General features: G+C 63.5%; 1 protein-coding gene across 5 annotated transcripts in view; it reads right to left on the reverse strand.

The window, feature by feature from the left end:
• Nucleotides 1–358: 358 nt before the first annotated feature.
• The window catches only part of AATK (apoptosis associated tyrosine kinase), a 68,368-nt gene continuing 43,487 nt past the window's right edge, over nt 359–25,239 (reverse strand). For all 5 annotated transcript variants that reach the window (XM_073311961.1, XM_073311964.1, XM_073311962.1 and 2 more), the window contains 11 exons: nt 24,727–24,806; nt 23,539–23,657; nt 22,500–22,587; nt 21,362–21,495; nt 17,914–17,998; nt 16,096–16,217; nt 14,458–14,607; nt 10,523–14,000; nt 10,065–10,218; nt 7,996–8,232; nt 359–7,100 (listed from right to left, as the gene is read on the reverse strand). In XM_073311961.1, coding sequence (XP_073168062.1) covers nt 7,072–7,100; nt 7,996–8,232; nt 10,065–10,218; nt 10,523–14,000; nt 14,458–14,607; nt 16,096–16,217; nt 17,914–17,998; nt 21,362–21,495; nt 22,500–22,587; nt 23,539–23,657; nt 24,727–24,806 — 4,676 coding nt within the window. In that variant the 3' untranslated portion in view covers nt 359–7,071. The remainder of the gene's footprint in view (nt 7,101–7,995; nt 8,233–10,064; nt 10,219–10,522; nt 14,001–14,457; nt 14,608–16,095; nt 16,218–17,913; nt 17,999–21,361; nt 21,496–22,499; nt 22,588–23,538; nt 23,658–24,726; nt 24,807–25,239) is intronic.

Here is a 25,239-nt window from a genome sequence, read left to right on the forward strand (position 1 = left end):
GGCACATTCGCAGCAGCTGGAGGATGCAGCAAACCCCCCTTCTGCAAGCTCTGCTCCACTTCCAGGCAAGGAAGATTTTTTTGGTTCTAGTGTTAATGAGCTGCAGCAAAATTGCTTCCTTACCAATGTGCTTTGAAAAACGTTACTTACCTAACTCTAGAGCTGGGGCTCTCCCAAATCCCCTCCAACTCCCCCCGGGGAGGCCAGGCCAGGTTGCAGATAGTTTGGGTTAGAAAATCTAATGCCTCCTCCCAGCCCAGCTCCCCTAAGCCATGTTAATAAGCACAAGTGGCTCTGGTTCAAGGCGGCTACCCTGGCCCCCAGCCCGCCCAGGGGAATGATGGGAGGAGCAGTCTGGTTCTGCTATTTTAAAAACTTTATTATTGGCCCAATGATATTTGACACACATGCTGGGAGCTGTATGGAAATCAGCACTGATAAAAAATACAGCAATTATGACCCGTATTGATAAAATATACAATGTACTAGCCTTTCGATTGGAAAAAAAAAAAATAGCCAAGATGCAGCTCTGGCCTCATGCTGCCCCAGAGAGGCAGATGCTTTTGACTCTATAGACCAAACCCTGGGGGTCTGCCCCTAGCTTTCCCCAGAGCCAGAAGGAAGGAATGATGGGGAGATGAAAAGGGATTAACCGTTCCTGCTCCCAGCACAGTTATTAGCTAACCTCCCACCACCTGCCCTGGGACCACGCTTTGGCCTTAGGCACCTTTCAGGCCCAGACAGCCAGGGGTGCGTTGCTCTGCAGAGCAGGGCCATGGCTAACAACCACCGTAGTGCAAAACTTACCTCATGCTGAAAGAAACCCTCCAGTGCCTGACTCCCTGCCTGGCTGGGGCAGAGAGCATGGGAGGCTGATTACTGTGGGAGTAGTAACACTGCTTCTTCCAAGCTCCCCTGCAGCTGGTCTTTGCTGCCCGTGTCCTGCGCCATGGGGCTCCCTCACCCCAAACCAGCCGCTTCAACACATCCCTCATTGCTTTGCCTCACACAGCTCCCACCGCTGTGAGCTGTGTTGTAGGGCTTGAGAGCACTGGGGCCATGGCCTTTTAAAAAAAAAACTCTCCCCAGGTGATGGGGAGGGGCCACTAATTCAAAATATTTACTCCTCCAAGGGAAGAGAAGCAGCAGGCAGTTTGCAGCTAAAGCAGCTCCCTCGTCTAGGCAATAATAACGAGCCAGCTGTGGTTGCACCTGAAGGGCCTAGCCAGGGTGGGATCACAGGGCAGGAGGGGATTTTAGCTCCTTTTCAGTTTGCCTCTACTCTGTGCTAGCCGGGAGGAGAGGTGTGCACATGGGAAGCAAGGCACCATGCTTGCCCCACCCAGGGTGCCGGGGTGGGGTGGAGGTGAGTGTGAGAGGAAGGTGGCTGCTCACACACACAGGCTGTCGGTGCTCCAGGTGCAGCCTTGACCGAGTCAGCAAACAAGTGAGCAAGGAAAGACGTTTTAAAAAAGGGTTAAATTACAAATGCCTCATGGCGTAGACTCAGGATTAGAGCCCCAAAGGGTCATGCTGCAGCCAGGGGAGGACAGGCGCGCTAGGCCCAAGACCCAGTTCCCTGCTTATTTGCAATGGGAGGGTGAGCTGGTGCCAAGACTCTGTGGGCTGAGTCAGCTTCAGCTGGGGCAGCAGACGATGCCGTGGCCCATCACCCTGGTGAGGAGGTGAGGCTGTTAATTAAACACCCCACCAAGCTGATGGTGCAAGGAAGCACCTGCTTAGTGCTCAGCCGGTGCTCAGTCTTTGGAGCCACCTGCACTGCTCCAGCCCTGATGAATATTTAAGAGCAGCACATGGCAAGCCCGTGTGCTGAAATAAAGGGGCCTCAGGCGAAGCTAAATGCTGATGAGTCTTTTCACTGTTATTCTGCCTACGTCTTCCCACATGCAAGGCAGCCAGTGGCTCTTGCACCAGTTCACGCCCATGTGGCGCACTGAAGTGCGGTAAGCTGCTTGCGTGGCAAAGGGCTGCTGGCACGTGAGTCAGTATTGCTCGACAATAAATGCAGCTGCTGACTCAGGGCTGGGCTGCTGGTGCTCCAGCCAGGGGTTTCTGACCGTCCTGGGACAGGGAATAAGCCGAGGACCAGCAGCAACCCAGCTGCTCAGGGCTTAGAGGCTGCCATTAGCTCTAGAATTCATTGAACGTGTCCAGAGGTGACCGCTAATTTCCACTTTCAAATGGCCTTTGACAAGGTCCTACACAAGAGGCCGCTAAAGACGCTTGGGGGCAGGGTCCTGATGTGTGAGCAGCAAAGTGTTGTCATGGCTTGGCGCCTGCCCGCACAGACCAGGCGTGCATGGCTCCTTTGCATCACTGCACAAGGCTAAGAGCAGGGGGCCTCTCGGCACCAGCCTCAGGCCTGTGATGTGTGTAATAAGCTGGCCGGGGGGGGGGGGGGGGGTGAGCAGGGAGCTAGCAAACTACGCAGCTGGGAAGTTATTTAGTCAGGATGGGACAGGAGCGGGAGGAACGTGAGCGAGCGTGAGCCCGACACACACCAGGGGAACACGCTGACAAATGCAATGGGCTGGAATGCGCATGGGAAGAAAAAAATGAAACGCCTTGCGCAGGTCGCTGGGTGGCAGAATAACTGGCTCAGCTGAGCCCGCAGTGCCGGGCATCGGCGTCCACAGCACAAGGGCCTGGGCAGCTGCCGTCAGGCACTAACCCACTGGAGGGCTCTATAAGGCCTAGGCTACAGCAGCAGGGATGATACACTAATGCAGCGGTTATTAACAGTGGGTCGCAACCCCATTTTAATGGGGTCGCCAGGGCTGGCATTGGACTTGCTGGGGCTTGGGGCTGAAGCCAAGGGCCGAGCCCCACCACCCAGGCTGAAGCCCTCAAGCTTTGCCCTCCTACCCCCCCCACCCCCTCCACCCCGGGTGGCAGGGCTCGGGCTTCGGTTCCCCCTTCCCGGTGTCATGTAGTAATTTTTGTTGTCAGCAGGGCCGGGGGGGAGGGGGGTGTCGCGGTGCAGGACGTTTGAGAACTCCTGCTCTAATCGAAGTCACTGGGGTGGCTCCATCTGGAGCCTGTGGACTGTGCTCATTACACTTCCAGCCAAAGGATACCGCAGACCATGGGGAGGGAGGGGCCAGAGGAGGGCAAGGAGAATGAGGCAGGGCCAGGAGCGGTCTCAGCAGACGCGCAGTGCAGCTTGGGCCCTTCCTTAGCGTGGAGACAAATAAGAGGGGCCAATGCTAATTTTCTACTGACGGGGCTAGCGACGCGAGGGGTGGAACAAGGGCCCATTCCTTGGTGGAGAAGTCAAGCACCCGAACAGGAAATATTTTCTGCACACGGTGTAAGTAGCCTGTGGCCCTGGGAAGTCGGGCAGCCCACAAACGTACCAGTCAAGAAGGGCTTGGTCATGGCTAGGGAGCCAGACAAGCCAGCGTTGTCATTTATGCTGCCAGAAATGTTGGCAGGGATCTGACATCAGCGGCTTCAGGGCTGACGCTGCTCTCTAGCTTCGAGAGCCTTGCCGAGCCCCAGCCTGGGGGCAGAGTAGCCAACAGCTGTTGCTCCAGGGTTCTTACACCTTCCTCTAAGACAGCTGGCACTGGCCATGGTCAGCCCCAGAACACAGGGCTCAAGTCCTGCACCCATGGAGGTTCACCAAGCTCAGGCTGGTGTCCTGGGGTCAGAGCGCACCGCTTCTTGCTCCAAGCCCCGGCTGCTTGCTCAGCTGCCTCCCATCACTCCAGCAGTGCAGCCCCAGGGCCAGCAAAGCACTCGGCCTTGCATCCCTGCTGCGTAGACCAATCCGTCATGCCGCAAAAGCACCAAGGAGCCAGCGGCTCCCTTTGTGCGCTGGGACACTGACGTTCCCCCGTGGCAGCGACAGGGTGAGCCAGTGAGCACCCAGCACGCTCCATGCAATGCTGCTGGAGACTGACACAGGTGTAAATGGGTTAGCCTTTTCCTAACGTCTGCAAGTGTTGAGCCAAACCCCTGCCAACAGCACTTGGCCTTTCCGTAAAACGGAGGCAGGCAAGTGCGAAGGGCCAGCCCTGGTCTCCAGCAAACAAAGGCAGCTGCCCAGTGGAGCCCCAAATGCTATGGGCAGTGCAGACAAGAAGTGGTCAGCGGTAAGTGAGCTCCCTCGGGGGCGGGCACAGGCTTGCAAGAGCAACATGGAAAGAATCAAACCGGCTGTCCCTGGCAGTGGAGGACACGTCCCCTGGGACTCTGCCCTGGAGGGAGAAAGGCTGTCCTGGCTCGGGAGAGGGCGCTGCAGCAGACCACGGAGCAGGGCTTCGCCATCGCTACGGGGGCAGTCACCACTTATGCAGAGGGATGGGGCCAGGGCCTCTGCCCCGTCTGAGCCCCCACATAGCGGGAAGTGTGTTCTGTGCAGGGCCGTTCCTGCACTCTCCCAGCCAGAGCCAAGGGCCTGGTCTCTGGGCTGGCCCATACAGGGCCTGAAGGAACGGTCACTGGGACGGAGGCTGCACATCCACATGGACGTGCATCCAGCAACCCCCGTGCCCCATGGAACAGGAGGGGCTGGGGCTGCTAGTCCAACCCACGGGCTGGCAGAGGATGCTGGGCCGGTGGGGAGGCCGAGGTGAGCTGCGGTCAGGGCGGGGGCAAGGCACAGCCTCTTACTTCCCAGCGGCACGTGCAGAGCTCTCCCCACCCCTCCGAACGGTGACTGTGCAAATGGCAGTCCCAGGCATCCCTCACACCAGCGCGAAGCAGGGCCTGGGCCATCAGCCTGGCACCGCCTGCTCCAGAGGTCACACTGCGGCCCTGCCTTCCTACCCTGGCAAACCCACCGACCTCGCTGCACAGGGGCCAGGCCATGCAGGTAGCCGGGGCAATGCGAGGGGAAACAACCCAGCCAGGAGCAGCGGGAGGCAAGCAGAGCTAGGGACCCGGGGGAGGAGCCGATGGAGGGAGAAGTTAAAGTGCTTTTCATGCCCCACAGTCACAATCCAAGAGTGAAATGCCCATGGAAGCCAGCGCCATTCCACGGGGGCGCTAAGTACGGCACCGTTTGCTGCCTCCACCAAACACACAGCACTCCCCAGGCACGACAGGATCGAAAACAAAGCAAATTCAAACAGCGATGCCACACGCCCCCACCCTTCCCAGAGACTGCAAGCGGGCAAGGCCAGTGATGGGGGGGCTGATTTCTCACCTCCGCGTTTGGTCTATAGGCTCAAAAGGAAACAAACCCCTGATTTCGAGGCTGCTCTCTGCTCCATTTAGTCTCTTTTCCTTCGGGAAGTCGGAATTGCACAATTATCCTAAGCCTCGAACAAATAAAAATGAAAAACAACAGAGACCTCGCCCCTCGATAAACTCTTTGGCAACAATAACTTACATCACATTGGAGTTCGTTCAGCCGACAGCAGCTTTGTTCGGTTTTACAAAAATAGTACAGATGGCAGTTCCCCCGCTTAGCGGCACACGTGATGCCTCTCAGGAGCACACGGCTACCAGCTCTCCGGACACGCACCACCTGCTGGTATGTCTGGCACAGAACTGCCCCGAAGGCCAAGCCCATTGGTGCCAAGCACCATGCTGCCAGCCCCACTCCCAAGGAGAGCACTGGGCTCCCGTGCCCTGGCCTTGCCCTCTACTGCACAGGGTACGATGCCAAGAGGGCTTCCTTTACAGGTGCGATATGAGCAAAACCCTGCTGCGTAGCAATCACAAACACCTTAGGGTACAGCCATCCCTCAGGGAGGAAACATGGCCAGATAATAATACTTAGCACTTAACAGAGCACTTGCTAGGCATTAAGGCTGCCATCCTCACATCACCTCCTGCAAGGCAGGGCAAGCAAGTATTATTATCCCCATTTTACAGATGGGGAAACTGAGGCAGGGAGGCTCAGTGACTTACCTAAGGCCACAGAGGAGTCAAGGGAGTGCGTGTCCAAGCTGGGAATGCCTGGCTCCCAGCCCAGCCCTGTCCTTGGACCTGTACCATTCTACTCAGCGATAATTCTGGGGCAGGCAGGTGCCACACCTGGGCTTCAGTGACACTAGAAGAATGGCAGGGCCCCACCCAGGGAGGACACAACTGGGAGAAAAGCAAGGAGGACAGGTCAAACAAACTGCCCTTACTATGCAGCTCCTAGGGGGCTCTTACCAGATGCCCTGCGGGGGAGCCGGAGATCAGAGGCAAGGGGCAAGTGCTGTTAGCAAGAGAATTCTGGAAAAGTAAATCACAGAAAAATAAATGTCAAGAGCTTCCTCTAATCACCAGTGATCAGCCTAGGGCGTAGGCGGCATTCAGGGGGTTTGGACTCCCCCCAGGCCTTCTCCCCAGCTTTTCCACGGCTCTTTCCCAAGCCAAGGCACGTGGGCTGTCTGTGCTAGGACCCCGTTGCCACTGCCGTAGCTATGGCTCCTTCCTGACCTCAGCAACAACATCAAGCCCTGCTGTCCCCATCCTGGGCCCTCCTGTCCCAACAGCTCCAGAAGCAGGAGGCAGAACAGTGCTCAGAGGAGGGGGCGAGTGAAAGATTACGAACACCCAGCAGGGAGGCGGAAGACCATAACCAAAGACGGGCAGTGCCCTGTGACCAAAAAGCCAAGTGCCCATGCAGCAGAGAGCATGGGTGGAGTGCCCCGCCCATCTACTGACGTGAAAGCGCAGGAATACCGAGTTGGGCACAGGAACAGGGCGAGTCTGGACTCGTCTCAGGAAGCCGGGGAAGAGGCGGGGCAAGAAGCTAGGAGGTGTGAGCTGCTGGGTCGCAAAATGGCCAGCGTGGCGACTCAGTGATGTTAGCACGGTCACAGCGCTACCCTTTAAATGCTATAATCTATAGATGTATATTTATACACGCACGCACCCACCCACCCACGCATACGCACGGTCATCACCAACCGCCTCGCTGCAGTGCCACCGGGAGCGAGTCCGGCTAGCAGCAAACAAAATCCTTCCGATAAAATCTGCCTAGAAAAATAGAGCAAGGTCCCAGGAGCCCGGGTGCTGTGCCTGGCTCCCGTCCTTCAGCCTCTCTCCTTGGCCCTGAGGCCGACACCGAGACCAGGAGACCTCCACGCAACCATGTGGGCAGGCTCAGTCTCTGTCACCATCTTCGCTGCTGCCTGGAACAGAGACAGAACGGGCAGCGGTAGGGATGGCCCGGGGGCCTGGGTCTCAGCACTTTAGGAGCCAGCCCACAGGAATGGACATGTCACCTCGACAGAACCAGCCCACCCTACCTGGTAGGGCTGGCTGCCTACACTGAGTACAACACGGAGGTGCCAAGTCCACCACTCCCAGCCAACAAGGGCAGCGGCTTTGCGATGGTATGGGGCACCGACATGGCCCAGCCACGTTCATGCCAGGCAGCCTCCTTGGGGGCTGAGGGCCTGGGGAGGAGAGACTGATGTCACAGGGACAACATTTCAGCTCCAGTTCCCAAGCTCAGCAGAACAGCTCGTTTAGACAAGCAGGAGAGCTGGGCCACAAGGGCCTCACAGGCCCAGTAAGGACTAATAGTACTGGTGAGTCCAGCCATTAACTCGCTGAGCCACGCAGCACGGTGGGCACACCCATCTCATACATGGGGAAACTGAGGCACGGGGGGTGGGGGTGGGGGGTGCTGTGACTTACCCAAGGTCACTCAGCAAGTCAGTGACAGAGATGTCTGTAGAACCCAGCCAGGAGTCCTGGCTCCCAGTTCTGTGTATTCCCTCCCTAAGCCTGCAGTACGTCTACAGGCGATGAGCTCCCTGATTTGGTGTTTGGGGCCCCCTAGGGGAGAGGGACTTGCCAGTATCAGAGTTTGAGTGGACTTCAGGAGTTCGTGGCTCCCATTCTGGGTCCAAACCACCCCACTCTGCTTCCTATAACAGATCCCAAGGCAACAAGACAGGTCCAGGGCTGCAGGCAGACCCAGCCACGCACGGCACACTAGACAAAACAGCTCAAAGAGAGATGGCTCCAAGTCTCATCATCAGCTCCCCATTGTGCTGAGCACCCAACCTCAGCCCTCACCTCCTACGGACTCTATATCCGAGTCAGAGACGTGTGTGATGGAGAACCTGGACACCGGCGCAGCAGACACGGAGAACCGGGAGAACTGGATCGGCAGCACCTGCTTCTGCACTGGGACCAGCGAGGGAAGGCTGGGGACGGCCGAGACTGGCGTCACCGGCGTCACCGTCAGTGAGGACATTAACGATGACTTCACGGGCATGAGCGGAAAGTCGTCATCCCACTCGAATCCACTGCCTGGAGAAGAAAACGACACAGTGACACACCAGGGAGCAGCCTATTGCTGCTGTGCCCCCTGTGCCCACTCCACAGCCTGCCGGCCCTTGGCCAGGCCCATCGCTCCCGCGCCCGCCGCCCCACCTCAGCCTGCCGGCCATCGGCCACGCCCATCGCTCCCACGCCCGCCGCCCCACCTCAGCCTGCCGGCCCTCGGCCAGGCCCATCGCTCCCGCGCCCGCCGCCCCACCTCAGCCTGCCGGCCCTCGGCCAGGCCCATCGCTCCCGCGCCCGCCGCCCCACCTCAGCCTGCCGGCCCTCGGCCGGGCCCAACGCTCCCGCGCCCGCCGCCCCACCTCAGCCTGCCGGCCCTCGGCCACGCCCATCGCTCCCACGCCCGCCGCCCCACCTCAGCCTGCCGGCCCTCGGCCAGGCCCATCGCTCCCGCGCCCGCCGCCCCACCTCAGCCTGCCGGCCATCGGCCACGCCCATCGCTCCCACGCCCGCCGCCCCACCTCAGCCTGCCGGCCCTCGGCCAGGCCCATCGCTCCCGCGCCCGCCGCCCCACCTCAGCCTGCCGGCCCTCGGCCGGGCCCAACGCTCCCGCGCCCGCCGCCCCACCTCAGCCTGCCGGCCCTCGGCCACGCCCATCGCTCCCGCGCCCGCCGCCCCACCTCAGCCTGCCGGCCCTCGGCCAGGCCCATCGCTCCCGCGCCCGCCGCCCCACCTCAGCCTGCCGGCCCTCGGCCGGGCCCAACGCTCCCGCGCCCGCCGCCCCACCTCAGCCTGCCGGCCCTCGGCCACGCCCATCGCTCCCACGCCCGCCGCCCCACTCAGCCTGCCGGCCCTCGGCCAGGCCCATCGCTCCCGCGCCCGCCGCCCCACCTCAGCCTGCCGGCCCTCGGCCACACCCATCGCTCCCACGCCCGCCGCCCCACCTCAGCCTGCCGGCCCTCGGCCACGCCCATCGCTCGCGCTCCCGCCGCCCCACCTCAGCCTGCCGGCCCTCGGCCACGCCCATCGCTCGCGCTCCCGCCGCCCCACCTCAGCCTGCCGGCCCTCGGCCACACCCATCGCTCCCGCGCCTGCCGCCCCACCTCAGCCTGCCGGCCCTCGGCCACACCCATCGCTCCCGCGCCCGCCGCCCCACCTCAGCCTGCCGGCCCTCGGCCGGGCCCATCGCTCCCGCGCCCGCCGCCCCACCTCAGCCTGCCGGCCCTCATCCAGGCCCATCGCTCCCACCGCCCCACCTCAGCCTGCCGGCTCTCAGCCGGGCCCTTTGCTCCCACTCCCGCCGCCCCACCTCAGCCTGCCAGCCCTCAGCCAGGCCCATCGCTCCCACTCCCGCCGCCCCACCTCAGCCTGCCGGCCCTCGTCCAGGCCCATCGCTCCCACCGCCCCACTCAGCCTGCCTGCCCTCAGCCGGGCCCATCGCTCCCACTCCCGCCGCCCCACTCAGCCTGCCGGCCCTCGGCCAGGCCCATCGCTCCTGCTCCTGCCGCCCCACCTCAGCCTGCCAGCCCTCAGCCAGGCCCATCGCTACTACCCTGCCCACTGCCCCCCACAGCCTGCCGTCCCTTGGCTGGGCTCATCATTACGGCTGTGCCCACTCTCTCCCTCAGCCTGTGGGCTCTCAATTCGAGCTCCATCCTAGCACAGTGCTCCCACTGCAGTCCATGTGGATTCGCCTCCGGATTCTCTGGGGCCTTGTGCTATTGCCACCTGACGCCTGCCATGCCCAGGGGAAGCAGGCCTGGAGGTGGTGGGACAGGGGCCCATGCCCAGAGCCACTGGCAGTTATACAGTTGCATCGCTCCCCAGCTCTGGGCACTCTGCCCACCACGAGCCCTCACTCTCTTCAGAGGCGTTGCCATCCGAGGAGTCGTCAGATGCGCTCAGTCTGTCCACCGGGCCTGTGGGGCTGATGCTGTTGCTCTGTACGGGCTGCGGCGAAGGGGCCGTGACCTCTGGGAACGTCTGATCACTGAGCTCCCGAGTGGGACTTTCCTGGACATTAAAAGACACCTTGGAAAATCACCCCATAAAGACACATGCCTGAGAGCCAGGCCGCGAGGGTGCTGCCACCCCAGATATTCCAGTGTGTGCCCTCGGGGGCCTGGCACCCACTGACTGGAAAATGGATGGAGGCCCCTTGTCACAAAGGCCTCCCCAGTCTTCCCAGCTCAGTTGGGCTGGGATGTGGAGGGAGCTGGGGACAGAGCCCTGGGACGCCCTCCCGGCTGGTGCCAGTCTGCTGCCCTCCTGAGCTCACTGCGCGGGAAGACAGCGACTAGACCCCAGGGCTGCTCACCTGGTCAAAGAGGTAGACAGTGACGTCGTCGTAGAAGGACACGGCCTTCTTCTTCCGCTCCAGGTCCTCACAGAAGGCCTGGGACAGCAGGTTGGGCATCTTGAGCAGGCTGCGCAGGTTGCTGGCGCTGTGGCTCTCAGCCACCACAATGGGCACAGCAGCCGGCTCGTCCTCGCTCTCCTCACTCTGCTCCTGGATGTTGTAGCAGCGCAGCTCCTCGTCCGACTCGTCGCTGTCCTCGGTGTCCTCCTCCTCCTCCTCCTCGGGCTCCTCCCGCCACTCGGGGCCGGGTGGCCGCAGCTCCGCGTGGGCCTGCCACAGGGAGAGGTCGAGGGACAACTGCTGGCCCTGAGCTAGTGACAACTCTTCTGCCAGGGCCCTGCCAGGACCCTCCTGTGCTTCCCCTTCTGGGGCCACTCGCACCCCTGGCTCCTCTAACGGGTGCTCTGGCCCCTCAGGCTCGGAGCTAGGAGCCACAGCCTCACCCAGCGGGCCTGAGAGCCCCTCCTGCATGAGTTCTTCCCCACCAGCTTTGGCCAGGACCAGCAGGACTGGGCCCTCCGGGCTCATTACCATGGGTGACAGGAAGAAGGACTTGCATGGCACGGACCCTGCTGGGATGCTGGGGATGGCAGGGCACTCCTCCCAGCTCGTATCTCTGGAGCAGTCTGAGTCTGGTCTGTGGCCTGCAGCTGTCTCCTCAGCCCTGGCGGCACCTTCCGGCTCCAGCTCTGGCTCTGGGTGGGCAGCCTGGACACTCCCTTCCCTGGGGCTCACCCCTTCACCTGCCATTGAGAAGCCTACACCAGCAACTCCAGTCCCCATGCTGCAAGCAGCTCCCTGAGGGCTGTCAGGGGTGTGGCAGGGCTGGGGTGGCTCCTCCCCATCACTGTTTTGGCTCGGGGCTCTTCCCAGGTCTTGTGCATCCAGTTGCGAGCACCCCGCCTCCCTGTCCGGCGCTTCAGACCCATCGCTGTCCTCATCTTCCTTGAGGTACCTCTCGGCGTCGGTGTCGTAGTCTGAGAAGTAGGCTGAGTCACGGTACGGGTTCTTCTCGCTCAGGCCGTGAAGCTCAGCGCTGAAGGATGAGGAGAGGTGCATCTCTGAGGCCACAACATCTCCTTCGCCCGCTGCCAGGCCTACAGGCGACTTCCCCAGGTGGGTGAAAGTCTCTGGCTCCCTGGGCTCATGCGGCTCCTTTAGGATAAACTCCGGGGACTCATAGTTCTCGGTGTCATAGCCGCTGTCCAGGGCCTTGGGCTGGCTGGAGGGGATGTAGCTGATGGGGCTGAAGACTTCGCAGGAGCTGGCTGTGGATGGGATGTCGAGGGATTCCAGGGAGTCCGGCGTCCCCACCTGCTTCTGGAGAGACTTGAAGGATGGGATCACGTCCACTCGTTCCACGAAGTCTCCGGAGAAGTCAGTGAATACACCAGACGTGAGCTCCGTCGTATCTTCGTCGCTGCAGTCATCCATGTCAGGGAAGCTGGTGCTGGAGAAGGTCTTGTCTGGGGTCCGGTCCAGGTCACTTGTGATGCTCTTCCCACTCTGCACTGCAATGTCTCCGGGCACTTTGCCAGCTGCCTCAGAAGCCTCTGAAGGGATCTGGGTGCAGTCTGCACAAGAGTTGCCTTCTGTGTGGGCATACGGGACAGCCCACTCCCCAGGACTTAGCAGGAGGGCTGGCCCCTCAGCTGGCATAGTGGTGCTCTCAGATAGCTGGCAAGCTGCCCCTGTCTCGGCATGTCCCGTATCAACAGGCCCTGGTGGATCCATACCCCTTGGCTGTGGCATTTGGGCATGGTGATTCCCCTCCCCTCTCTCGGCTTGTCTTGATACTGTGCTGGCATCATCCAGGCACGTCTGGGCTGCAGCTCCGGCCGAGGAGTCTGTAGGGAGCGCTGCACCGGAGGCACGTCGTGATCCGGAAACGCCGGCCAGCGCTGTGTCTTCCAAAAGGTCGAAAGCGGATGAGTCATGGCTCTCCCAGTCTCCCAGGCCGTGGGGGGAGGAAGAGGAGGAAGAGGAAGAGTCCTCTTTGTTGCTCGGGGTCCTGCGCTGCCCAGGATCCAAGCAGAAGCTATGGTTCTCGGTGAGGGGCTGGTCCTGCAGTGCTAGCTGCAAGTCCTTGACCAACGGGCTCCTCCTCTCCTGCAAGGCGTCCCTGAGCCGGGCCTCGTCACGTGGCACCGAGTCCAGGGGCTCGGCCATAAGTCCCCGGAAGGTGATCATGTGGCGGTAACACCAGCTGTCGTTGGCAGGGGGCTCGCAGGGCGGAGGGGGGCAGTTGCTGCTGTTGTTGTTGGCCGAGCTGTTGGACGTCCAGTGCTGTCTCTGCACCTCTGTGTTCACATCCTCTGGGACCAGCCCGCTCACGTGCTCTCTGCTCCCGCACTGGGGGCTGCCACACGGGCTCTCCTCACCCAGCTCCAGGGTGATGCAGTCCAGCCTGGAGCCCTGAGTCCTGCTGGCCACCTTCTGCCCCACACACTCCAGCAGCCTCCCCCCCAAGGGGGCTGGGTGGGGCTCCTCATAACCCGGGGGGCCGTAGGCACAGTTCACTGATGGGGAGATGCCCAGAGGGTCCTGAAAGATGTTCTTCCGGAAGCTGGGGACCTGCCACTCCTTGCTGCCGGCCTCCAAGGGCTCCTCCTCCAGCAGGTAGTGGTCGGCGCCATTGCCTGGGGATGGCTGGTAGTACGGGGGCTCCTGGCTGTGGCATTGGTAGGGGTAGTAATCGGGATGCTCCCAAGAGCCCTCGCTGGGCGGGGCGGGGCCCAGCAGGGGTTCCATGGTCAGGGAGCCAGTGGGGCTGTTATCTGAGTCATACGTGCCACTGTCCTGGCCCCCCTTGGCTTGCCAGCGGGACCCCTTGGCCGCGGAGCCATACTCACAGTTGGGGCTGTAGGAGCACATGGCATAGTCCAGCTCGGTGCGACCCTCTGAGGGCCCTTCGATGCGGACGTAGTACTCACTGCTGAGCGAGGGGCTGTGGGCGCCCAGGGTGGGCACCACGCTGGGTGCGTGCAGGCTCGGGCAGCCCTGCTGCTTGCACTCGTAGCAGGACGGCGAGACGCCAAGACTCAGCCGCCCCATGGAGCTGGTGGGGCAGTACAAGTCCTGGTACTGGGCGGCACTGCTCGGGCTCAGGGCCCCCGCGGGCACCTGGAAGCACTCAGCCTTGCTGGGCTCCCACTTGTACTCGAAGTTGAGGCCCTGGCTGGTCTCCATGACAGTCAGGACGTCGTCCCCGTCCGAGTGGAAGCCTTCGGCAGAGAACTGCTCCAGCAGCGGGAAGGAGGAGACCTCAGTGCTGCGGTGACAGCTGCTGTTGGGCTTCATGGAGTTCCAGCGTCTCTCGAACTCCTCCTCTGCCTCCGTCGCCCCCTTGGCACACAGGTAGGAGAGCAGCAGGTGCACCTCTTCCGCGGTCGGCCTCTGCTCGGGCTGCAGCCAGCAGAACTGCATCACCTCATACCTGCGACACAGAAGGACGCTGGCGTCTGTCCCTGCACAGCGCCCCCGCCTGCCTGCGGCCGCTCCGGCAGGAGCCTATGGCTGCACGCTCCCCAGCCCCCGTCTCCCTGCCAGCCCCAGCCGCAAGGCCATCTTCCACCAGCCGGTGAGAGGGCGGCTGGGCACGGGCACACGCCCACCCTTCGCCTGCACACAGCGCCACCACGTGCATCCTGACTCACTGCTCAGCAGGACTGCCCCCGCTCAGCAGATGGCACCGGGCCCCTCAATGCCCCCCTGCCCAGAGCCAGCCCAGGAGAGAGGAACCGGAGGGGAAGGGAGGATGCACAAATAGGAGAGCGTTCGGCAAACAAGTTGCTAACACGGGAGTCGGAGGCCTGAGGCAGGCGGAAATCTGCCACCCTCCGGCAGCACCTGGCAACTCCACCCCAGCCCGGTGCCCGCGGCACGCTCCTCACCAGCGCTCAGACAGCAACAGCTTCAGCTGGGGTTTGGGCAATTTGAGCTGCTGCTCCTTGATGGCGTAGGTGAGCACCTGCCGGTCGGAGTAACAGTAGTATGGCTGGTTTCCCAGCTCAAACAGCTCCCAGATCGTCACGCCCAGAGACCTGCAGAGACAGGGACGAGTGTGTGGCCTGGCAGCACGGCAGGGTAGGGGACAACCACTAGCAGAGAGGAAAGGCCAAGGGAGGGACGTGCCCCAGCTGGCCCCACTGACCTGGGCAAGACAGGCAGCTGCAGGCTCAGGCCTCTGGTTTACGCAGGGGCAGGGCCGTCCGGAGATGGAGGAAAGAGGCCAGCTCCCCAGCTGGCATGAATGGGCCCCGTTCCACTGGCGTCCGTGGGCCAGATCCACCATGGTGTGAACAGGCCCCACTCCACGGGGGCCATCGGGCCAGATCCCCACCTGGCGTGAACAGGCCCCGCTCCACTGGGCTTATGTCTGTTCACGCAGCTGGGGATCCATCTCAGATTTTAAGGGCAGGTGGTGCCAGTCAGATGACGCATGCTGACTTCCTGTAAAGCCCTGGTGTGACGAAGCGGGACTGTTCTTAATGTTTCCTCTGAATATTGGGGGTGGTGTGCCTCAGTTTCCCCTAGGCAGTTCTTAAGTAGCTAGGTGGTGGGATAAGGGTGTATGATCATTGCAGAGCCCTAGGGGGCAGGTGTGTGCAGGGGTCTGGACACAGAGAATGGCCGACACCCTGTTTCCTGGCAACTGATGGTCTGGGCCCTTCCCCCCTGCAAGGTGAGAGCTAAAGGGTTGGAGAACAAAGGAATCAGGTGACCTCCTGGCCCAGGAAAGGGACAAAGCCCAGAGGAAGAGGGGCTGGAGGGGGAGTCAGTTTGGGGCTGGCTGGGGACGAGGAGTGAAGTGCAGCCGTGGTTCTCTGGCTCACTGCCCCCCAAACTGGACCTGGCTGAGGGGTCCTGTTCTCCGCACCTACAAGCTCTGTGTTAGACCATGTTCCTGTCCTCTAATAAACCTTCTGTTTTAGTGGCTGGCTGAGAGTCACGTCTGACTGCGGAGTTGGGGGACAGGACCCTCTGGCTTCCCCAGGACCCTGCCTGGGCGGACTCGCTGAGGGAAGCGCACGGAAGGGCAGAGGATGCTGCATGCTCCAAGGTCAGACCCAGGAAGGTGGAAGCTGTGTGAGCCGTGTGTCCTGCAGACCGGCTGCTCCCAGAAAGGAGACTTCCCCAGAGTCCTGCCTGGCTTCATGGGGAGCAGTTCCAAAGCATCGCCCGGGGACTCCGTGACACCTGGCCTCAGACCATCTCCAGCGACAGTGCCCCCCCTGCCAGGGCTGAGGACATGCATAGGTCCTTGTGACTCTCCAGGATGGGAGGCCCATCCCCTGCGGGGTCCATATGGGAGTGGCAGCCCTGCCCTGTCCCCCACCCCACACCCCAAGGGCTCAGCCTCGCCTACCAGACCACAAGGCCCTGACACATCCTGACCCAGGACACAAGCCCGACTCCACCCGCACGCCAGCTGAGGGCAGGGCCTGAGTCACTCGCACACAGGCGGGGGCTGGGGGAGCGCAGGGGCTGCTGGCCGCCTGGCACGTGCCCCGCCTGGGCCCTGCGCTCACCAGACGTTGCTGGATTTGGTCTGATCCACAATGAGCAGGTTGCCATGCACCTCGTCGATGAGCTCGGGCGCGATCCAGCGCAGCGGCACCCACAGCTGGTCGGCCGTCACGAAGTAGTCACCCTGCCAAGTATGCGGGGTCAGCGCGAGAAGAGAACGTCAACCTCCGCGTGAGGGGCCGGCACGGCCAGGTGTGACAGCAGCCCCCCCAGCCCCTGCTGCCCCAGGTCCCTCTTCCCCAGCACCCCCCAGCCCCTGCTGCCCCGGAACCCTCTTCCCTAGCCCCTGCTGACCCGGGCCCCTCTTCCCCAGCACCCCCCAACCCCTGCTGACCCAGGCCCCTCTTCCCCAGCACCCCCCAGCCCCTGCTGCCCCGGGACCCTCTTCCCCAGCCCCTGCTGACCCGGGCCCCTCTTCCCCAGCCCCCCCACAGCCCCCTGCTGCCCAAGGCCCCTCTTCCCCCCATCCCCCCATCAGCCCCCTGCTGCCCCAGGCCCCTCTTCCCCCCAAGCACCCCCCAAACCCCTGCAGCCCCAGGCCCCTCTTTCCCCCAACCCCCTCCAGTCCCCTGCTGCCCCAGGCCCCTCTTTCCCCCGAGCCCCCTGCTGCCCAGGGCCCCTCTTTCCCCGCATCCCCTCCACCTCTCCTCTTCCCCCCAGCCCCCTGCCTCCCCATTTCCCCTCCACTTTTCCCTTTTCCCCCAGCCCCCTGCTGCCCCCTTTCCCCCCCCATCCTCCTCCAGCTCCTCCCCGCCAGGCCCCTGCTTCCCCCTTCCCCCAGCCCCCACCCAGCTCCTCTTCCCCCGCTTCATCTCCTCCCCAGCTTCTCTTCCTCCATGTCCTCCCTTCCCCTGCCCCTGCTCTCCTGGCTACTGCCTCTCCCCCCAACCCCTTCCCTCCCACTTCTCACCCCACGATCCCCAGCCCCGTCCACCGCCTCTCCTTCAACCCCGCCATCTTCCCACCTCTCCTCCTCCCCCAGCCTCTGGCCTCAGCCTCTCCTGTGTCCCCACCACATCCTCCTGCACCCGCCCGGCCCTCTGCTGGCCCCCCATCCCCCGCTACCCCCTCCTCCCAGCAATTCCAACCCCCCAGGGCTGACGCGACCTGCCCTGCAGACAGCTACTTGCCCTGGGTGCCAGGCAGACGCAGGACTCCAGGACTCAGCTGGCAGGTGAGGTCTGAGCTGCTGCGAACCCCAGGGAAAGGAAAAGGTGCAGCAGGGATCTGCCCCCTCCCTCCACGACTTAGGGGAGCAGACCCTGCCCTAGCCTGCGCCCCAGCCCCTGCAGATAACTGAAGGCACAGCCACTCCTGCTGGGCCCTGTTTAGATTAGGAGGGAGGGAGGGAGGAAGGGCATTGCCAGCTGCTCCTGTGGGAGAACCCCCCTCTGAGTCACACCAAGCAGCGTCTGCCCTGCCCGGAGGGGGAGTGTAGGAGGCTCAGACATACCCATTCCCAGGCCCCTCTCTCCAGGAAGAGGAGAGGAAGCAAGCGGAGACCCAAAAGCCCCATTCCCAGGACACTGGGCGAGGACAACGAATCCCAGGTGCTCAGAGTAACCAGCCCAAAGGGACCCAGCCGCCAGGGCCTGGCCCAGGGCTCCCATCCTCCAACCCCCGCCCCCAGCCTACAACTGTCCTGCCCTGCTACAGTAACCCCAGCTCCCGAGTCTGCCCCGGGTCCCTGAGCCCCAGTGCAGCTGGCAGCTCTGGGCCAGGAGGATGCCCCAGGCCTGAGACCAGGTCATCCCACAGAGCCTGGGTTCCAGCAGGTGCAGGGTCATGCGGAAAGCCACCCCCTCCCAGCCCAGACTTACTTTGTACTTGCAGTGAGAGAGGCCGTAGTCCCCGATTTTGACGGTCAGGTCAGCAGTGAGTAAGCAGTTCCGCAAAGCCAGGTCGCTAGACAAAGGAAACGCACAGCTGCTGTTACACAACCCCCGGCGCGCTGGGGTGGTGGAGTTCACACGCGGGGCTGAGCCACCGCCAGTTGGGGTGAGGGTGCAGGGCAAGCAGCAGCCACCCAGGAAAGGGTGGGGAATGGCCAGAGGGGCCTGAACAGACGGGTGGGGAGACTAAGGAGGGGGAGCGTCCGGGTTCTGGATTTGAACCCGTTGCATGGGGAGGTGGAGAGTGAGCTGGACCCAGACTTTGGCCAGAGGCAGTTTGGGTCAGATGGCTGAGCGGACGGGGACAGCAGGGATCAGGCTGTAACTCACTGGCTATTGCAGGGCATTCCAACCGTCAGCCACCAAATACACTGCAGGGAACGCTCAGCCTCCGGCCGCCTCTGGCCGTCCATCCCTCCCTCAGCCGAAGCCAGGGAGCATGGAGATTGCCTGGCCACCTACCTCTGCCATCTCCTACCATACCGCTGTGACACACGCCATGCAGAGTGCGAGTGCGAGTGTGTACGCACGCATGTACATATGTATGGGTGGGGGCATGGGTGCAGCTGTATGCACAGGTGTACGTATATGTGGGGGGGTGGGGGGTGTCTGCACATGTGTGGGTCTGGGCGAGGAGGGTGTGGGCATGTATTTGGGGAGGGCGTGGGCATGGGTGTGTGCATGTGTGGATGGGGCAAAGGGGGATGTGGGGGGGGTCGAGGGTGTATGCATGCGTGTGTGTATGTGGGGGGGTGTTTGTCTGGGGGGGTGTGTGCGTGTGTGTATATAAATCTATGTCTGTGCGTGTGTGGGTGGGGGCCAGGAAGGATGTGGGGGGGTGGGTGGGGGGGGAGAGGGGGTATGAGCATGTGTGTAGGTGTGGGGAGCAAGAGGGTGCAGGGAGGGGATGTGTTTGCATATGTGGGGGGGTGCATGGGGGGCATGAGTAGGTGGCAGAGCGGGGGTGTGTATGGGGATGTGGGCATGTGTGTGGGTGGGGACGTGAGTGTATATGCATGTGGGGGGGGCAAGGAGGGTGTGTGGGTGTGTGTGCGTGCAGGGGTGTGTGTGTGTGTGCATGCGTGTGTGCAGGGGGTGTGTGTGTGCGTGTGTGTGTGTGTGTGCAGGGGTGTGTGTGTGTATGTGCGTGCAGGGGGGCGAGAGTGTATGTGTGTGCGCATGTGTGTGCCTGTGGGGGCGAGGGTGTATCAGTGTGTGTGTGTGTGCGTGGAGGGTGTGTGTGTGTGCGCGTGCAGGGGTGTGTGTGTGTGTGTGTGCGTGCAGGGGGGTGTGTGTGTGTGCGTGCGGGGGGGCGAGGGGGTGTGTGTGTGTGTAGAGGGGGGTGTGTGTGCATGCAGGGGGGCGAGGGTGTATGAGTGTGTGTGTGCGTGCAGGGGTGTGTGTATGTGTGTGTGTGCGTGGAGGGGGGCGAGGGTGTATGTGTGTGTGTGTGTGTGCGTGCAGGGGTGTGTGTATGTGTGTGTGTGTGTGCGTGCAGGGGGGCGAGGGTGTATGAGTGTGTGTGTGCGTGCAGGGGTGTGTGTATGTGTGTGTGTGTGCGTGGAGGGGGGCGAGGGTGTATGTGTGTGTGTGTGCGTGCGTGCAGGGGTGTGTGTATGTGTGTGTGTGTGTGCGTGCAGGGGGGCGAGGGTGTATGAGTGTGTGTGTGTGTGCAGGGATGTGTGTGTGTGTGCGTGCAGGGGGGCGAGGGTGTATGAGTGTGTGTGTGTGTGCGTGCAGGGGTGTGTGTATGTGTGTGTGTGTGCGTGGAGGGGGGCGAGGGTGTATGTGTGTGTGTGTGTGTGCGTGCAGGGGTGTGTGTATGTGTGTGTGTGTGTGCGTGCAGGGGGGCGAGGGTGTATGAGTGTGTGTGTGTGTGCAGGGATGTGTGTGTGTGTGCGTGGAGGGGGCGAGGGTGTATGAGTGTGCGCGTGCGTGTGCCTGTGGGGGCGAAAGTGTATGCGTGCGACCCAGGCAGGACCGCGTGGGGAGCTGGTGCACACCAGGCACGGATCCTAGGCTGCAGGTGTCTGGTTCGAGTCCAGCTCAGCCCAGCTCAGCGGGGATTAACGTCGTCCCGACTAATGGCTCCCTGGTGGGTGCCAGATGAGTTTGGTGGGTCCCAGCTCACGACTTGCACTCTCTGCTGTGCTTTGCGCCGACTGGCAGGCTGAGCGGAGAGGCCAGGAGCGCATGGGCCACGGGGGACTGAACTGCCCCAGGGACCCCAGAGGAACCCCCACTCCCGCTGGGGCAGGGCAGCTGGCCCTGCTGCTGCCCTGTAGAGACCCACAAGGGTCCATTCACCAGCACGAAAGAGCGACGGGGGGGCACTGGGCACCCAGGAACTACCTCTGCCAGGGCCTCTGGAGAGCAGCGCCAGAGGCCCTGGGCACCCGCCAGGCGGTGGGCAGCGCCGGGAGGCAGAGACAGCGAGGCAGGCCCCGCCCGAGGCTCCGTTGCAGGACCCGCCAGCGCAGGGCACAGGCTGTGGCAGGCGAGAAGGATCCGACGGCCCCAGAAGCCAGCGCTCGCCCTCTTCAACAAAATCACTGATGCTGGAGTCTCCGTGTGCAACTCACTCAGCACCAGGATATTGTTGGGGAGGAGAAGCCAGAGGGCGGCGGGTGGACCAGGTTTGAGGAGAGGAACCCCGGAGTCCTGGGTGAGACCCCCTCGGCCCCTCAGCCAGCGGGTGGGCGTGGAAAACCACGGGCTAAAAGAGCCGTAGGGCAAGCCGCATGCAACCCCTGTCCCCCCAGTCGCCAGGCTGGGGACTGGACACCCCCCACCTCACGCCCACCCCCAGACATGCCAGGCTGAGGACTACACACACCTCCACACACCCCTCCCCCATGTTAGGCTGCCCCCCCACATTCCAGGCAGGGGACTGGACACCCCACCCCCACACCACGCCAGGCCAGCCCCACAACCAGCCCCTCTTCCTGCTTGGCCCATGTCCTCTAGCTGCACGTGCCCGGGGGGGGGTAAGGGGGGGGGGAATCACCAGCCCCCAGCCCTCAGCATGGGAAGCACCTTTACCGCAGTCTCTGCTCACAGCCTGGGCCCAGGGCCGTCACGTTGCGGGCCCAGCAAACCCAGGGGCGGCCCCTGAGAGGGCCCTGAGCCTCGCTGACGGGGAGGTGGTCGGATGAGGCTGCATAGGGTACGGGGGAAGTTACAAGGCCTTTCCAGCCCCTGCTGCCCCTCCCCACCCAGTGTGGAGCTCTCCCCCCGTCCCAGGGGGCATATCCGCGGGGAGCTGACGGTGTCTGGAGCCATGGGTGCCGGGTGGCGGGGCGGGCGATGCTCAGGGCCCAGCGGGTAAGGCAGGGGAGTGTTTGTGGTGCTCCCTCCCGCAGCGGCCCAGCCTCACCTGTGCACATAGTGGTTCTTGTGCAGGTGCAGGATGCCGCATGCCACTTCGCAAGCCATCCTCTGCAGGGTGAGGGGGTCGGGGGCCATGGAGTCGGCCACCTGGCAGCTCCGCAGGTAGCCCTTCAGGTCGCCCTGTCATGGGAGCAGCAGCCGTCACCGTCCCTGAGCCATGGCCCGGCCGGCCAGTGTCAGGGGCTCTGAGCCCCGCCCTGCTCTGTGGCCCCGTGCCGCCCTGCCCCAGGGAGACCCCGAGGGCCCCACACACCATCACAAAGGGGGGAGCAGCCACGAGCGGAGCTGAGTGCATCAGGGGAGTGACGGGGCGTCAGGGCAGGGGAAGAGCTGGAGCAGAGGAGAGTGCCTGGCCCAAAACGGGTTTGTGTGTGTGTGTGGGGGGGGAATAAACCTCCCCAGTCCCCTGCCCACAAGCCACAGGCAATGCCTGGGCCATCTCCAAACACCCACCTGCGGGGTGGGACGTGGCACAGGGGGCAGATGCCCACCAACACCCCCCATGGGTTCTCTCCCCACATGGGGCTCGGGTCTGGAAAACCCAGCAAGCCTGGGGCTGCCCCATGCAGGCAGATCCACCACTCCGCTGCAATCCCGGCTCCCCGGCGTGAACCGCATCGCCCCAGCCGCATGGGGAGCCTGCCAGCGCCAGGACGTTACAGGGATCACCTGGGGGCCTCTCGGACCCCCATTAACAGCCTGGGCCTTGTGCTGCCTGCAGGGACCCGCCGCGGCTGTGAGCCGGCAGAAAGGGCTCCGCGGAGACCCCAGCCATGTTCTCGCTCCCTGGAGCCTCACTAACCCTGCTACCAAACAAGGGGCAGGCGCCCCCACCCCTCCTGGCATCCCCCTCGCTTTAACCTGTGGCTCAGCAGAGGAAACGAGCCAGCCCCAAAGCTGTGGGGAGCTGAGATTCACCAACGCTGGGGAGCGAGGGGGACCCAGAGCGCTCAAGTGGGGCCGGAAGTAACCTGCTCTGGACACAGTGTTTGCCGCTGAGCGTTTGCAGCAGCAGCTGGGCCTGGGTGAACCCGCAGGGTGCCAGCCCCAGCCAGGGAAAGCAGGGAGAGCCCGGGGGGCACCCGGCCCAAAGAGGGAGGAGGGTTTTAAAGCAGGCGACGTACCAGCGGGCAGAACTCCATGACCAGTAGGTAGGGCGTCACCTCAGCGCACTGGGCCAGGCATTGCAGCAGGTTCGTGTGCTGGAGAACCCTATGCAGGGAGGGGAGAGAGGAATGGAGACTGCAAACCAGGGAAGCAGGGTTGAGGCAACTTCCCTGTCATCTCTGGCCTGGGGCAGGCGGGGGCTGCGGGTCGGGCTGGAGGGGCACCGGCAGAGCTGTGTGCGGGGAGCCCGGGGCTGGGTAGCAGAGAGAAACCTTTTCAGAGAGCTTTCTCCTTGTCACACAGCCTGTACAATGCGTCACTGGGGGCGACAAGGAGCTCTCTGTGACCTGACCCCACGCCAGGCCTGTCCGGGCAGAGAACAAATGGGTACCGGGAAGTGCCAGCCACCCCGACAGGACCCACAACAATAGGGTGCTTGTTCATCTCTCAGTGTAAAGTTGACTGCTACTCCAACCCCAGCCCCCCCAGATCGGTCGATGCCCCTCAATCCCAACCCGCGGCCCTGCAGCTACTGTAGGCCAGATCCTCCCACCCCCAGATCTGTCAATGCTCCTCAGTCCCAACCCCCAGCCCCCCAGCTACTGCAGGCCAGCTCCCCCCTGCCCCCACAGACACACTTCCCTGTCAGTGCCCCTGCATCCCAACCCGCAGCCCTGCGGATTAGTCCAGGCCTGGACTCCTGCCCAGCTCCGCCACCCCTCGGTCCTGCCCGGCCCCCCGGAGTTTCCTCCCAGGAAGTAGACACAGACTGGGGCTGATTCGTGCGATGGTTTGGGATGGGACCAGTTTGCTCTGATCTAGGCCCCAGACCCAACACGCTGCCCGTGAGCAGAGCCTGGAGACCAGGACAGGCCCAGACGGCAGCCACCCTCAGATGGTGGCTCAGGGACGGCCAGGCTGGGAAAGGGCCTCTCTCAGCCGCGGAGGGGAGCCTGCCTGCTAGCGGCTTTGCACCCCTGGGAACCTTTCCTTGCGTGGCAGAGACACCGGGGCCAGAGCGGGTGCTGTGCTGGCAGCAGCAACCCCAGGGCCTACCTGTATGGCTGGGCTTCCTCCAGGAACTGCATCTGGTCCTGCACGCTGGCGCTCACCTTCAGCTCCTTCACCACCACCTGGCTGCTGCTAAGCCCCGAGTTCACCTCCCCCAGGAACACCTAGGGACAGCAGCGCACGTCAGCCCTGCGCCCCTGTCCTGCGCCTCGCAGCAGGTCCCCGTCCTGGGCCCATGTCCCTGCGCCCCTTGGCACGTCCTGTCCTGCACTCCACAGCACGTCCCTGTCCTGCGCCCCCGTCCTGCACCCCGCGGCACGTCCCCGACCTGCACTCCCGTCCTGCGCCCCGCGGCACGTCCCCGACCTGCGCCCCCGTCCTGCGCCCCGCGGCATGTCCCCTTCGTGCCCTCACGTCCCTGCGCCCACATCCCTGGGCCCCACAGCACGTCCCCATCCTGCCCTCACGTCCCTGCACCCCGCGGCACGTCCACATCCTGCCCTGATGTCCCCATCCTGTCCTCATGTCCCTGCGCCCATGTCCCTGTGCCCCGCAGCACATCCCCATCCTCCCCTCACATCCCTGCACCCCGTGGCACGTCCCCTGCCTGCTCCCACCTCCTCTCCCTGCACCCCATGGCACACCCACTCCCTGTGCCCATGTCCCTGCCCTGAGCCCATGGCACCATGCCCTGCAGTATGTCCCCTCCCCACCCCCACGTCCCCTCTCTGCACCCACGTCCACACCCTGCCCTTGTTGCTGAACCCGCTTCCCCCTCTGTGGGGCATACATGTCCCCTCCGCCCCACCCCTTCCTACCCCATCACTGCCTCACACCCCTCCCTGTTCCTGCATCCCCACATCCTCCCCCTGGCACACCCCCTTCCCCAGAGATGAGCGCCTCTCTCCCTGCAGGAGCACATTCCCCTCCCAAGACTGGCACCCACCTCCCCAGTCTCCCCTTCCCCAGTCTCCAAGGCTTCCTGCGGGACAGTCTGGGCAAGGACACCAGAGCCACAGCGGATCCCAAACGCTCACACGCAGCTGGGGAGCCAGGGGATGGAGCAGCTGGTCCTCAGACACAGCCCCACATGGGCTCTGGGGCCCACCCCTCACGCAGCTCCAGAACCCTGCTGCCGGGCGAATCCCGGCCTGGGCTGGCGTCCCTCGGGGAGCCCTTCCTGGGCACAGCCCGCCCCCCCAGACAGCCCACCCAAGAAAGGGACATGCTCACCTTCCCAAACCAGCCGTGCCCGATCTCCTTCAGGTAGAGGAGGGTGTGCCGACCCAGATCCGTAGACTTGAGCAGCTGCACTGTAAGAGAGCACATCCAGCTAGCTGGGCATCAGCGCTCCCGGTGGCCCGCCCAGCCGGCCTGCCTGCCAGGTTACCCGCGTCTCCCAGCCGTGCCCAGCTCGCCCCCTCCTGCCGTTCGGCACCAGGCCCCGTGCAGCCTCCTGGCGGTCATCCATCAGCCCTGCGGCGCTGCCTCCTGGGCTCCGGCTGGCAGCGGTGCGGGCTCAGGCACAGCCTGGCAGCATTGTCCCTGGCGCAGCAGGTACCGTGGGAAGCTCCAGCCCCTCACACCCTGCGATGTGGTACCGGGCGGAGCTGCACACCAGGGGAGTCGGCCAGCACCCCCGGGAGGGCAGCAGGTGTCAGGCGTGGTCCCTTCATGTCTAGGAGCCGCTCCCCGCTGGCATTCCCCACCATGGGCTGGGAGCCGTCTGCCCCAGCAGAACAGCCC

The sequence above is a fragment of the Lepidochelys kempii genome, chromosome 14, assembly GCF_965140265.1.
Source record: "Lepidochelys kempii isolate rLepKem1 chromosome 14, rLepKem1.hap2, whole genome shotgun sequence".
Taxonomy (NCBI): domain Eukaryota; kingdom Metazoa; phylum Chordata; order Testudines; family Cheloniidae; genus Lepidochelys; species Lepidochelys kempii.